Raw genomic sequence first — 15,487 nt, forward strand, 5'->3', positions numbered from 1 at the left:
CAAATTCACTATTATTGTACTAATGTACAGGGCTGGGTAAAATGTTGGGGCTATATAAATACTGTATAATAATACCATTAATGATACAGACTTATTTACCAGACAAGGCTGTAGGAGGTTTCCGTTTGGCTAATTAGTGTATTATTGTATATAATATAATACATGTAAAAAATATTTATTTTTCTTGGATTGTTTGCATCATCACTATTATTATTATAACACATGATTTATAGTTCATAGTCATATCACTAGCTGTGCCTCAAAGGAGCTCACAATCTAATGTTGCTACCACTGTCATATGGTAATGTTTCTGTATTTATTCTTTTTTTTTTTTTTGTTTAAGTCTTGGGTTATTTTTTTTGGGGGGGAGCCAATTAACCTAACTGCAAGTTCTTGGAATGTGGGAGGAAACTGGAGTACCCAGGGAAAAACCACACAAACACGAGGAGAACCTGCGAACTCCATGCAGATAGTGTCCTGGCTGGGATTCGAACTTGGGACCCAGCGCTGCAAAGGCCAGAGTGCTAACCACTGAGCCACCGTGCTGCTCTCATCATTTTTTTCATATGCTGCTCTGCATCCATGTTTGTTTTTTGGCCCTGGTGTTTGGTAAGGACAGTAATGTCCAAATGCACAGATGTAAAGACATGATGTATCCCCATTTATATTTTAGGAGAAACACTAGATTTTTCTGTGTTGTATTCCCATCAAATATTCAATCGCAAGTCCCTCACTGATGAATATATATTAGTCAGTAAAGGGCACAGAGTAGAAAAAGTAAATATGACAAAAATGGTTGCCGATTGCTGCTAGGGATGGTTTACCAAAAGTGTTATATAAAACTAATCGGCCCAAATTTGTAATTCAATATTATGACCCTGAAACTTAGATAAGAGAAAGGATCCAATTTTGGGGATCTGACATGATTCATATATCTCCTAGTATGTAAACTCTTCAGGACAGGGTCCTCTCCTCCTCCTGTGTCACTCTCTGTATCTGTCGGTCATTTGTAACCCCTATTTAATGTACAGCGCTGTGTAATATGTTGGCGGGGCTATATAAATACGGTTTAATAATATTAATAATAATAATAATAATAAATAACAGAGAAAGGACTGGGTCACATAAGTTAATATCCAGTCTGACCCACCTTTCCACATCAGAAGGATTTATTGCCAATGTCATCATGCTGTCCAGCAGAGAACCCTGGCTATCCCTTTTGGTGGGTTCCAATCCATTCTTTATGTCCTCGAAGTTTTCATATTTCAGAGCTTGCACTAACTGTAACAAGTACATCAGCAGGTCCTGGAAAAAAAAAAAAGACATTTTAATATGAAAAGGTTTGCTCACAAAACTGATTACATTGAATTGCAGCAATATTCTCTCATTTTGTTGCAGTGATTTTCCTTACTTTGATTTCTGATAACAACAATCCTCAGGATATAACTGGGGTGAAAAAAAAGGGGGGGGGATTCCGACACTTCCCTACTTTAACACTGTTGACTGTAGGCGACTCATAGATTAATATATTCTTTCACCTTTTATCCCCCAGCTCAAATCCTTTTCAGTGTTTGGTAAAAATATCTGTAGTTATGTTAAGTGTTATATTAAGGACGTATTCCCAGCATTTCTAGATATGAATATGACTGTTCACCCCGGCCTGTTTTAGCTGGGCACACCACCTGGCACTTTTCAGTAAACACCCAGCTGTTTTTGGTTGGTTACTGAAGTGTTGGGTCACAATAAAGGGACTACCACCCACCTATAGCTTCTTCCTACGCAGCTAAAAAGAGGCCCCCACCCGGCTTCAATTTCTTCCCACCCAGTTTTAAAAAATTTCTGGGTTTTTTTGTAACAGAAAACCTTTTACACTGCAAATTGATGGATAATGGTAAACCAGACAAGAGTTTGCTTTATAGAAACCCAGAAAAGAATACCGGCAGCTTAAGTAATAAATAGTTTGGTTGTAGTTATTGCCTCCCTTCTAAGCTTTACATTGAGTGCCAACCCCTTGAAAATGCTTATATATAAAGAAGAAAAAAAAAGCATTTTTTTGACAATTAATATATTGTACGGATATTTAACATATACAAAAGGATGGTTTTCCTTACATTAGGCCAGTTATCAGTCCCTGACCCACCGACATTAGTGGGATGTTCGACCTAGCTCTATACAAAATTCTCCTAAAGTAGGATTTTGTCATCCCCATTAGGGGGTAGGACAGGAGAAGGAAAACAGTTCATTTTCCAATGCGTTCCGCCCATATGCGGCTTCCTCAGGGGAAATGGAGACTTTAGTTAAAGACAGACAATAATATCTGAACATTTATATTGGACATCTAAAAGTAACCCTTTGAAGAAGGCTCATTAGGTCACACAAAAAAAAAAATTATTATTCAGGGTTCTCCCCAGGCACTTTTAGCTGGGCGCAACACCCAGCACTTTTCAGCACCCACCCTGGTGGTTTTAGGTGGTTACCAAAGAATTTGGTCACAATACAGGGGCTGCCACCCACCTAAAATTTCTTCCCACCCGGCTTAAAAAAATTTCACTGTTATTTGTTTCTGGCAATGTCAGCAGCTCTGCAATGGCTAACAAGGACCAAGCAGAGTCTAGCCAGTGCTTTCACATCGACCCAAAGGTTTCTTCCAGGCTCTCCCTGTAATGGACAGCTTAGTGAAGTCTGAATACATCTCTTTTGCAGTAACAACTATTTTGTAACACTTGGGTAACAAAATTACATCCATGATCCCAGGACCAGAGGAATGCTAGTATCAGGGGTTCTCCTGGGATGATCTACAGCTTTTTTTGTTGGCCAATGTCCAATCTTCCTGTGGAGGGCACTAAAACCCAAAAGGTACCAATGTGTCTAATCGTACCTGAAAAAGTACTGGAACCTCACGGACCCTAATTCAAACATGGAATAATGCAATTTCTTTTTAATGTGGTTTAGCTTTAAATCACAGGAGTGGTCACATTATGAAATGTAAAATATAAAAATGTATGTCTTTAAAAAGTTCTAGGGTACTCACAATTCTCCATGACCAATCACACAGCAGATAAGTGGCACCTGTATACAAGACAGCATATGACACTGTGACATCTTTGGTGCCGTCACCGACCTTGAGGACCGGGAGGGGACATCTTCAATATATGCAGAGAAAATCCATAAAAAGAGCAGCTAATGTTGCTGGATCTATTCTGGTGAAGGTGCGGTGTAAATCAATATATACAGACTGCACGCCGTGCATACAGAAGAGCCGACTTTAGCGAAAGCCTTCCACTGCAACTTTTCTTTTACTGGTACTCTGCCTCTGTAGTGGGTTATATGCATTATAATAAGGTCTAAAGGCCATGCTTTAAATAAAAAATGAGGCTTCATGGTGAAGCTGCTGAAATGTTCTCTTGTCTGGAAGCACCTCTGCACTCCTATAAACCATTGCTGATTAAAGTGAACCGGTCAGAATAGGAATAGATAATGTAAGCTATCCCTAGCTGGACCAATTCCAAAATCAAAGTTGTAGTAAGGTAAGCCAAAAACAGAATTCAGGAAGCGCATGCAGGAACCTTGAAAACAGGGACTGGAAAGACCTTCTTGTTCAGGCAACATCATGTCGTCCGTCACCTCAATAGGGGAAATCATGAGACCGGTACGTAACACACCTCACCACCAGAGGGAGTGCTAAATCTGAAGCAGCTCAGGTGGTATTTTCGCAGATTGAGTGCATCAGTGGAGGATCCTAGAAGTAGTTTTTGAGGAGTCACAAAGTTTAGTAAACACAACTTTGGAGCCTGGTGATTTCTGGCTAGAGGGGTGCAGGGTAAGTGGAGGGCATAGAGAAGGGCACAGTCCCTAGTCATGTGGGGGATCTTTAGGCAAGGGGGTATATGCTGGAACCTTTGCAAAGAGACCACCGCTTCTATACCATCTACCGTACTACTTCTAAGCTTTAGCTGCTTCTAAAACATTCAGATCTAGGGGGAAAATGTGTTTACATTTAACGTGTTAGGGCAACCTATTCATTAAGATGGAACACAGCAAATAGGACTGGTACTAATTTTTCTGACATGTTGCACCACAACATATCAATAGGGGTGCAGGACTTTTGCAGGATATTCCAAAAAGCACCACAACTCCTTATATACGACAGTATTTTGCCTGGGAAATGTATTTACACTGGGTGGGGAGAAGCGGTTGGCATCCCCTGTATTGTGACCCAACCTTTATGTAAACGTTTTTGCATTTAGCTTGTACTTGGTGATTCTGCATTCAGGAGATTTCATGTACCAGGGTGACAATACTTACTATCTATGTCTATGCAGGAGCAGTGTTGTCACCAATGTTCAACCCATACGGTTTTTAAGCTGGATGGTAACAAATTTTAGGCAGGTGGCAGCCCCTGCATTATGACCCAGCTTTTCAATAACCACCCAAAAACAACCCGGTGGTTACTGAAAAGTGTCGGGCGGTGCACCCAGCTAAAAGGGGCCGGGGAGAACACTACACAATGAGCCTGGTTTATCAAAGCTCTCCAAGGCTGGAGAGGATACACTCTCATCAGTGAAGCTGGGTGATCCAGCAAACCAGGAATGGATTTCTTAAAAGCCATTTTCTATTTGTTAGCAACTGTTTTTAATCCTGGACCAGATCTATTCCAGGTTTACTGATAAAAGTGTATCCTCTACAGCCTTGAAGAGCTTTAAAAAACCAATCCCAATATATATCTAAATAGCACAGCAGAGGAGTACAAAAGTACTTCCACCCCTATATGTGTATTTAAATTTTAGGCTAGGGCTGCACTTTAACTCATCCATTCTCCTGCACGGTTTATATCCAATCATGGGTTTTGTTTATCTACACAAAACCATTTACCAAAGACTGCAGGCTTCCCTTTCTCAGGAAATTGAAAGCAGCGAGGGACTTGTCTGAAACACCTCTCTCCTCCTCCTTTCTTTACAAGGGTGACACGCGTGCCCCTTCAATCTCATCAAAATGTGCTTTATCCACTCATTTCTCCCCAAGTTTGACAAAACAAGATGGCCTCTGCACCGTCTGAGAAAATCTATGTTTTTTTGCTGCTCAAGGGTTGAAGCAAAACTTGGGAAATAAATTAATTCCTGCTGGCCACTTGCTAGCTTTCAGAAATGCGTGGCCTGACCCGTGTGCAGAGAATCGATAGGATTCTTCAAACAAGTAATGGGATTTCTATCACATTATGAGAAGGGGTCAGCTTATGACAAGCACAGAGATGGAGATCTTACAACAATCGCCTAATAGCTTCCGCTTTAACCCTTTACCATCCAAATCAAAGCCTGGCATGTACAAGACGGGTAAACATAAAAACCGACAGGCCACTTTTATTAATGGTAATCCATGGGGAAATAAAAACAGCAACTGACTTTTTAAGGTTAGGGATAACTGACCCTATGTGACAGGTTGTCATGGAAGAAGCAATATCCTTAACCACTATTACCCACCTCCCCCTGCCAATCTGAAGCAGGCAATCCAAATACATCTGTGTCACATGATGTTGGGGCTTGCACTGGATTTACTGCCATTTTCCCTCCCCATGTGACAGTATTTGGGTCTGGTGAATGACCACCCGGCTCCCCGTCTATCAGAAGCAGGCAAATCTGTGTCACATGATGTTGGGGCTTCCACAGGATTAATTGACATTTCCCGTGCACATGTGACAGTGTTGGGATTTGGTGATTGGCCACTCAGGCTGGAGCACTGAATCCTGGAAGCAAAGGGAAGAGGACAATGGCTCTCCATACCAACGAATCCAATGGTGCAATGGAGTAGCAAAGGAAGATGAGAAGTAGGCTATTTAAAAAACAAAAAAGAACCTTTTACTTTGTCTGTGATTCTAATACACTGATCAGAAACAAGCATAAAAGTTTGGGAATTCTTTTTTTGTAGCTTTCACTATCTGCATGCTTCTTCCTGATCAGAATGAAAGGTCTGCAGCTTGCATTTTCCAAGCATAAACTTAGCCAAAGTGAACCGCCTGTGTGATATAAGAGCCGTCATCTTTAATACCACCCTTATATTTTATAGCTCAAGAGAAGCCAAGAAATATAAAGGACTTTATTATGCAAATATTGATTGTCAATGTTTAGACTGAGCACTTTACACATTTCTAAAGCCCAAACAATGGAAGATCCCATACAGGAAGTACGGATAGGAGGACTTCAGGAAACATTTTCTGATAAACGTATGTAAATGACATCATACAGAAGTCCAGATAATTCTTGTCTCCCAGGATGAAAGATTGAACATTTTTTTTTTTTTTTAAGGCTGAGGCCCAGAAATTCATTAGTGTAGCCCTTTTTTAGATTTATTAGCAGAGCAAGCTTAATAAATCATAAAAAATACATATTTAATAAATGCTTATTTCCCCCTATGTTTTATACCTTTAAATGTCTTGCAAGTACAAAAATAAAATATATTTTTCAAAAATTCACTTAGCTGTAACCCTGCAGTTGGCATAAACAGAAATAAGTGGCGTCAGCAATGTCAAGATGTCTTTTCCTAAAGCACTACCCAAACCAACCCACTCCCACTTCTCCAAAGTACCCTATTAAATTTTGTAGTCCCAGGATTACGATAGGCAGAGTTTTTTACTCTCCATGAGATAATGCCAGAGTGAAAGGACATGGAACAACCCCGAATTTCTGAAATAATCAGAAGGAATATTTGTACCAATAACAAATTTCGTAAATGTGTCTGTTATATATATATATATATATATATATATATATATATATATATATACATATTTATTATTCATTGAAACATAGATGTCACTTTGATCTAATTTACAGAGGGCAATACTAGAAATTACTTACCTGCAAGTGACATATTATATTTATTTATATTTATTAATTTGTAGAAACACAGACGTCACTTTGAACTTTGAGAGCAATACTGGAACTTACTTCTTCAGAGCAGCAAAGTGTCCTAATGTCCCAAGCTAATGTATGGTTCTTCTAAACTATACACAATATTATATGGACCAATACCAATAATACCTGGTACCTTATTGTCAGTAAAAATATAAAATGTTGTCCATACAGCCAGATTTGTCTTAAAGGAAAACTATAATATTGTGGGTTTCATATGCATCTAAAATTGATCCTTTACACAACAGTTTTTTTTTTTTAAAGTAACCCATGACAAAGGATTCTCAGAGAACTATAGGATAGAGAAATGATTGAAGACAGCAATATGAAGTGGAGGTACTTATTCACTTTTACATGTAATATCCTACTTGAGGCATTGAGCTCTGTGAAGGAGGGGAAGTTCTTCAACAGGAGAAACTGAAAAACCTGAGAAGGAGCTTATAGCTCCATCTGTTGTCTTAGGCCCTGATTTATGAAAGCTCTCCAAGGCTGGAGAGAATATACTTTCAGAAGTGAAGCTGGGTGGTCCAGAAAACATGTAATGAACTTTTAAAATTAGCAGCAAATGTTTTGAATCCTGGACCAGATCCATTCCAGGTTTGCTGGACCACCCAGCATCACTGATGAAAGTATATTCTCTCCAGCCTAGGGCATCAGGGTCTTAGTGTCCATCTTCCATTCTCAAGGGCCAAAATCTATGCACATTTTTAGTATTTATTTTCTGTCTGTAAAGCACAACTACTTTGTATATATGAAAATCCTGGCCTGTATGTGGCCCTGACCTAGGTGCATATATATCTATCTATCGATACTTCACTGCTTGGCCAACATAAAAATGGATTTGATTTATTCCTCACCATAATATTAATACAGAACACTGCTAGACATTTTGTATAAAGAGGTATACCATAAAAGAAAGAAAAAAAATCTCACCTCATCGTCAGCCTGCTGAAGGCGAGCAACAGCATAACGTCGCACAGTAGGGTTTGTGAAATGGGAGGACAAAAGCTCCAGAGAGTCTTCCACATCCATTGGCTTCCATTTCCCCAGCAGTTCCAGGGCTTGTTTGGCCTCTTGTGGGAGATCCCAGTTGACACATTTCAGGAATTTTGTTAAAGCCTAAAAAATATTATTACATAGTATTTAGATAGCACCGACATATTACACAACACTGTACAAAGTTCATAGTCATGTCACTAACTGCCCCTCAAAGGGGCTCACAATGTAATGTGCCTACCACAGTCATATGATAATGTATCTTTAATACATTCTAATTTTTGGGGGGAAGCCAATTAACCTAACTGCATGTTTTTAGAATGTGGGTGGAAACCGGAGTACCCAGAGGTAACCCAAGCAAACATGGGGAGAAGCGAGATACTCCAAGTAGATAGTGTCAGAGATGCAAACCTGGGACCTAGAACTGTGAAGGCCAGAATGCCAACCACTGAGCCACCATGCTGCCTCAATAAAAAAATAATAATGTTTGAATTCAAATATCTTCTGGCAGGGTATTCAGGCAAACGGATGTATTCATCAAGTAACAAATGTTGCAACACCTCAGTGCTCAGTGTATATGACCCACTGGTTTCAACCTATTGTAGTCAGTAGAAGGGCGAAGCTGATGTAACTGTATGTTAAACAAAACTTCAATTTGCCCTTCCTAATAAAGCAAATTGAAACTGAAACATATTCCTTCTACATGATTTTTTTCCCAAATGTTTCCTATGGTGTCTGGTCACAAGACATTGATCATGCACACAAACTTTTATGCTGCATAACAAGGTGACCACAATCAGGAAAGTGATCTGGTGAAAAAAAATGTATAAAAAAACAATAAAAATATGCAGTATAAAACAATATAAAATATGCAATATTGAAGTTTAGAATACTTCTACATTCATAAAACTAAACTCACCTTTTCTTGGTTTGTGAGGTAATATCGGAACTTCCACACCAAATCCTGCTCCTCTGATGTCAGCTGCTTGGTTGGAGGATAACTGACAATAATCTAAAAATAAAAACAAAAAAAGATTTACAGTTTTCATTTACGATTTTTGGATTACTATTGTGCTTAAGAAGAAGTCTTTACAGTGTCTGCCTTATTATACCTGAATCCTGGAAGTTATAAACTATGCTGATCTGTATTCAGTTAAGAATCACTTTACTTCAAAGGAAAGGCATTTATCATTTTCACCTCCTGACCTCTCGACAGATACATACTAAGGCTGGGTACACACGTTCAATGAATATCTTTGGAAAGGATCTTTCAAAATCCTTTCCAACGACAAAGGACTGAACGATGCATGAATGAGAGCTGTACATACAGCGCCATTCTGCTCTATGGAGAGGGGGGAAAGATGGAACGACACACCGCTGCAGTCTCTCCCCTTTCATTATAATCATTTTTGGTGTGTGGGAATGACAGATGAGGAGCACTGTACACACGTCAGATTTTTATCCAGTATCAGCCCCGAGGCGATTATTGGACGAGAATCATCTGACGCGTGTACATAGCCTATCTCTATGCCACAGCCAGGGTTCCACCATTTGTTTACATTCAGTGCTGCAGGTCTTCGTACTTCCGGCCATGCTGACAAATGACAGACTTAAAGATTTCCATGCATCTTCCATTGTCTTCAACCTTGGGACACAGAGCCACAGTGCTTTGCTCTAAAGCAAAGGCATGACAAAGACAGTAAAACCTTCAGCTGGATGTAAATGATCATCAGCAGCAATATCCAGAGAAAATAAAAAAAAAAAAAAAGAAAGAAGAAGGGAGGAAAGGAGCAGAAGGAAGGAAAAGTAAAAGTACTCACATTGAGCTGATCCCTGGTGGCAGCATTTGGCTTCAAGTCATGGTCTGATGGGCCACTTCTAAGGCTTCTGGCAAGTTTGTGATGTTTGCTCTCCACTAGGTTTTCCTAGAAGAAAGATAAAAGTGTGAAAAACATACCAAGGACAGCCAGGAAGGATTATGTGCATCTAAACCAGTGTTTTCTTTTTTTTTTTTTTTTTTTTTTTATAACCCTTGAGGTGTCAGTTCTCATTCCTCCACCCCTTTGTACTACTGTAAATAACATGAAAAACTTTACATCTGAAATAAATCCGTCACATAGGACAAAGCGTCTTGCAGAGTGGATGCTGAAGAACACATACTATAAGCATGGGTAGCATGGTGGCTCAGTGGTTAGTGCTCTGGCCTTTGCAGCGCTAGGTTCCAGGTTCAAATCTTGGCCAGGACTATCTGAACGGAGTTTGCAGGTTCTCACTGTGCTTGGATGGAGTTCCTTCCACATTTCAAAAACATGCAGTTGGGTTACTTGACTTCCCCCAAAAATTGGCCTTAGACTGCATTAAAAACAAATGACTATGGTAGGGACATTGGATTGTGAGCGTCTCTGAGGGACAGCTAGTGACATGAAAGCGCTGCATAATATGATGGCGCTATATAAATACAGTATATAATAAAGCTACTATATGTTCACACCAATTTTCCAAATCTTTTTTTTTTACACCTATGAGGGGCTTGAGCTAATTTTCTGATCTCAAGGAACCTTTGCAACTTAGTGGTCAGTGGGAAGAATGCTCCTTTACAAGCATGCTTAGAATGTACATCTTAAAAAAGATTATTGGTTTAATGTGGTTTCCTCTACCAAGTGCCACTGGCCCCTAAACTAAGCAGCAACTATAAGAATTGGAAGTCAGCCTGCCATAGCTAAAGACACCCCACTAACCTCTAGCTCAGTGTTTCTCCAGCAAGGTCCCTCCAGAGGTTGTGGATGGTTCTTTGAGCAATTTGCACCTCTTGGGTCAGTTTAAGCTACACCAATGATCTGTAAGGGTGACATTCTTTTTCCCATGGTCAGCAATATAAGAACTCTTCCCAGTGACTAGCATGGTGGCTCAGAGGTTGGCACTCTGGCCTTTGCAGCAATGGGTCCCAGGACACTATCTGCATGGAGTTTGCAGGTTCTCCCCGTGTTTGAGTGGGTTTCCTCCCACATTTCAAAAACATGCAAGTTAGATTAATTGGCTCAGCTAGTGACATGATTATGGACTTTGTACAGCGCTGCCTAATATGTCAGCGCTATATAAATACTGGCTAATAATAATCACCACAGTAATGTACTGTGAGCTGTGGATATAGTAATTATAGAAGGCTTCCCTGAAGACCATGAAACTTCTTTCAAGGGTTCCTCCATATTAAAAAGCTTGCAAAGCACTGCTTTAAAAGAACCCCAGGGTTAAAAATGTCTAAGAATTTATTAATTTTAAAATCAAGACCGGTGCACTTTAAAGCAAAAAACATAACATAAAAAAAGATAAACTTCAATTTCTAATTCAGAGAATGGTTTTTAAAATGTGAGCAGCGCAGCACCCCCAGATATCCGAGCAGCTGAAGAGCTAGGTCGGTGGCACCTCATTCTTATGCTGAGCTCAGAGATAAAGTGAATGCAATATAATGTAGGTCAGATGTCCCCGTCTCCTATCTCAATATAAATCGCTAATAAGATTCTGCACAAGCATGTCGAAATAAAACGACAACCGCTGGCACAAAGATGCGTTCGCACTTTAACGAAGGCCACCGAAAAATTTCAGTTACCAAAAACAGCTTTTTATTTTATTTGTATGCATCATAAAAAAAACAAATCAAGAGAGAAATATAAAGGTTGTCCATTCAGACTAGATTCTGAAAATGAATTGGGCCTATGAGAATGGTGCAGAAGGCGGAACCATTGAATGGCTCGTCACTGCTCTGAAGCATTCCTCATGGGCGTATAGCGTACAGGATGGGGCGGAGCTTGGACTCAGGGGAAGTAAGACCTGGAAGTGTGGCAGCACAACAATGCTGGATCAGTAATGCAGGTGGATAACTCTGGAGATTTAAAGAAGAAAACAGCCAGAAATGTGGCAAGAGGTCCAATTCAATTTTTAAGGGGGGCAATACTGGAAATTACCAGGCTTCAACCCTCAGTCACTGACCCAATGAGTAATAAGGAAGCACTCATACTTCATTCAGGACATAAGAAATAATTGATTAGTTTGTATTATTGTGGTGGAGACTCTCTTATTATTACACAGTATTTATATACAGCCAAGATATTATGCAGCACTGCTTAGTCTTGTCATTAGCTGTCCCTCACTAGATGTCCCTACCATAGTCATATGTCTTTAATACAGTCTAAGGGCAATTTTGGGGGGAAGCCAATTAACTGAACTGCATGCTTTTGGAATGTGGGAGGAAACCGGAGTACCAGGGGGAAACCCATGCTGACATGGGGAGAGACTGCAAACTCCATGCAGTTAGTATCCTGGGACCCATCGCTGCAAAGGCCAGAGTGCTAACCTCTGAGCCACCATGCTACTCATTGGGAAGAATGCTTATATTGCTGGCCATGGGAAGAAGAATGTCACCCTGCGACCCAGCGTTGCAAAGGCCAGAGTGCTAACCACTGAGCCACCACTTTCCCAGGCGCTTTTAGTACTTTTTGCAATGACCCTCTCAGTGCTTTGATCATATTATTTATGATTTATTTAAAAGGATTTAATACACACAAGGCTTCCCAAAAGGAACTATGTGTTATCTAAGTAGCAGCCTGCCTTTTGGCTCAATAAAACCATCTGACAAGAGAAGAGTTACTGCTATGAATCATTTACTTGCATGTATAAGTTACAGTTTGAGCTACTGGGGTCTGTGAACATTTTTTTAGTAGGCAATGAGATACAGAAAACCATGAAAGAGAGCCCAACTTTTACCTATAATAAAGTCAGAAATTATTAATCTGTATTAATAAATCACCATTACTTTCCCTTTGCACAATGTCTCTCGGAAGAGCCACTCTTGTAGGTTCATCAGCATGAATCTTTCACTTTTAGCTATTAAAATACAATTCCCCATTAATAACAAGGAAAAAAAATAAAATGTATTACCACCTGCGTGTTGTCATTAATAAGCTGTGCACTGCAGCTCTCAGCTATTCATGCCCGGGTGCCCATGATTAGTGACTGTGTGACGCTGTTCTCTAATCAGTGAGAACACTGCGGGGTATTCCATTATATCAGAGATTTATAGAAGAGAAGTAATGAGAGCCCGGCATGTGACAATGAACATCAGAACAGCTAGAATAGATAAACCGAGAATATTGAAAGCTTCTATTGGAGACAAATGGTGAGATGATGAAGTGGCAAAGAGAAAGGTAAAGAAAAGTATTTAAAGTTTGTTTAAAAATTTGTTCAACCAGCTAAAAAAGTGTGCCAATGTCTTATGGGATTCTAATAATTACCTGGGATTTCCTTACACATGCCATTAGGTATTCACTAATAATAAACAGGATTTATAAAGTGCCAGCATCATACGCAGTGTTGTACATTAAATAGGGTTGCAAATGACAGATACAGAAAGTGACTCAGGAGTAGGAGAGGACCCTGCCCCGAAGAGCTTACAATCTAGGAGGTGGGGGAAGTATAACAATAGGAAGGGGATATGGAATGGTGGGAAGTAGTGAGGGTTTAGGAGACAGAAAAAGACGGCTAGGTGAGGTTGAAGCGTTGGGTTATGAGGGCTCTCATAAGCTGAAAATAGGAGCAAATCGAATAGGAGGAGGAAGACCATTCCAGAGAGTAGGGGCAGCTCTAGAAAAGTCTTGGAGCCATGCGTGTGATGAGGTTATGAGTGAGGAAGTCATTAGTAGGTCCTTGAAGGAGCAAAGAGAGCAGATAGGGGGGTATTTTTCTACCATGTCTATTCTTCTGTGTCAAAATGAAAACATCTTTACCCCAAATTCTCCAAGTAGGTGCTGTTAAACTCAATGAGATGAAGCAACTCAAGGAGGATGGATTTCCTTTACAGCAGCCTTATAGTTTGTTTGGCTTTTAATGGAAACAGGTACACAAAGCTGGGGGATCCAGGTGAGAAAGGAAGAAGTGAGGGTTGGGATGTTCAAGGGGGTTATTGTAGTCACGCACAGGACAATGAGGACAATTAGTTCTGTCCAGTGAGAAGATCCACCAAATAACAGGAGGTGAGAAACTAGCAGGGAAATTGTTATCTAGGAGGAGGGAGGAACACATGTCGGGCATAATTGTGGGCAACACAAAAGTCAGGAGCTGGGGGGTTTCTAGTTATACAGTAGTTGCAGTTCAGGTCATTGTTCATGAGATAATAGGGGTTTGTGTGTATAGGATAATGTATGAGAAAGCAGAGGGAGATCCTAAGCACCAATGCAGAGGAGGTATACCTAGCCCCGAATGTCAATGCAAAGATATTTGAGAACCTGAACATCAATGCAGACCTGAATGTCAATGCAAAGATATTTAAGAAACTGAAAATAATTTTTGTCACTGTAAACCAATGCAGTTGTGGTTTTGGCCCTAAGCAAACATTTTTGGGTTCACATTCTAACAGTAGCTTCACTGATGTAATTGTATCCTCTCCAGTCTTGGAGAGCGTTAATAAATCAGGCCCATTATTCTGGGTTGAGATGTTGCTCAGAGATGACAACATATATCTTGGTATATACAAAGTTTTTCTGTCCCTGCTGCAGCCTTATTACTGGGAGAGGGGAGACAAAAGAAATGGTTCCTCTTGCCTGCAGCAGACGATTTGGAAAAAGTCCCTTGCCTGAAGCTTAAGGTTGGCTTTTAAAACAATGAGAAAGTGAATTTTTTTTCTACTGTTGCTGTAGATTGTAAAGCTGCAAGCAATTTATTTACGCAGAGAAAGATACTGATTGGTACTGTTTAACCCTTTCCTCGGCAGGCAATGCACCCTTGCATGCCCTTCACATTTAAATAGCACCATTTTAAATGTAATTAGCACACAAGACAATGATTAAGCAGCCACTTCTATAAAGCCTCCCCTGACATATGTTCCTATGATGCCATCTTGTGGGAAGACGGAATGTATTTTAGTTTTATCTTGGTATTCCTTTATCTGATGGTAATGAGTAGCTGGTGATATAAATCAGCTGTACGTTGCTTCAGGTAGCTCCATACAATAACACAACCCACATGACAGTGCGGCACCTTGTTCTGGAAAAGGGATGCTTCTTTGTGACCAGAATTACGGTGCAAGCAGATGAGCAGAGACCATTATACTAAACATATGAATAGCGATATTTAACGTACAGTGCTGGGTAAAATTTTGGTGCTAAATAAATACTATTTAATAATGTAAGACTTTAAAGGTGGTGCTAATCCAGCATCCTTCCAAATGTCTGGGGCAGCTCCCCTAAATAACTTATGTAGGTTAGAAAGAAAGACAGAAGATAGCTAGAGTTTTTTTGAGGGGCAATATATTGTAAAGAACAAATTGTGAATACAAACTTAAATTAAGATATATAATACTTTATTGGGTCTTTCTCATATACACAAACATGGGAAGATTGACCGAGCCTAGCTGGCAGTTTATTCCAGCCTAATGTCCCCTGCTCGATCCAGGGTAATCCAGGCCGGCAACCCGCGGCGGAGCCGGAAAACAAACTACAGGAGCTGAAGCCGCATACGGTTCTTGCGGTTCATAAAGTAATTTTATGATTTCACATGTAGTATCCGCAAAAAGAAGAAGGTCCTATCCCATGCAG

At 40.1% G+C, this 15,487-nt stretch overlaps 1 protein-coding gene across 1 annotated transcript in view; it reads right to left on the bottom strand.

Moving 5' to 3' along the window:
• The window catches only part of PIK3C3 (phosphatidylinositol 3-kinase catalytic subunit type 3), a gene marked incomplete at its 5' end in the record, with an annotated part of 107,499 nt that overhangs the window by 69,245 nt on the left and 22,767 nt on the right, over positions 1–15,487 (bottom strand). The window contains 4 exon segments of the mRNA XM_072413983.1: positions 1,151–1,305; positions 7,839–8,024; positions 8,821–8,913; positions 9,722–9,826. Of these exon segments, the coding sequence (XP_072270084.1) occupies positions 1,151–1,305; positions 7,839–8,024; positions 8,821–8,913; positions 9,722–9,826 (539 nt within the window).

This window comes from Pyxicephalus adspersus, chromosome 6, assembly GCF_032062135.1.
Source record: "Pyxicephalus adspersus chromosome 6, UCB_Pads_2.0, whole genome shotgun sequence".
Classification (NCBI taxonomy): Eukaryota; Metazoa; Chordata; class Amphibia; order Anura; family Pyxicephalidae; genus Pyxicephalus; species Pyxicephalus adspersus.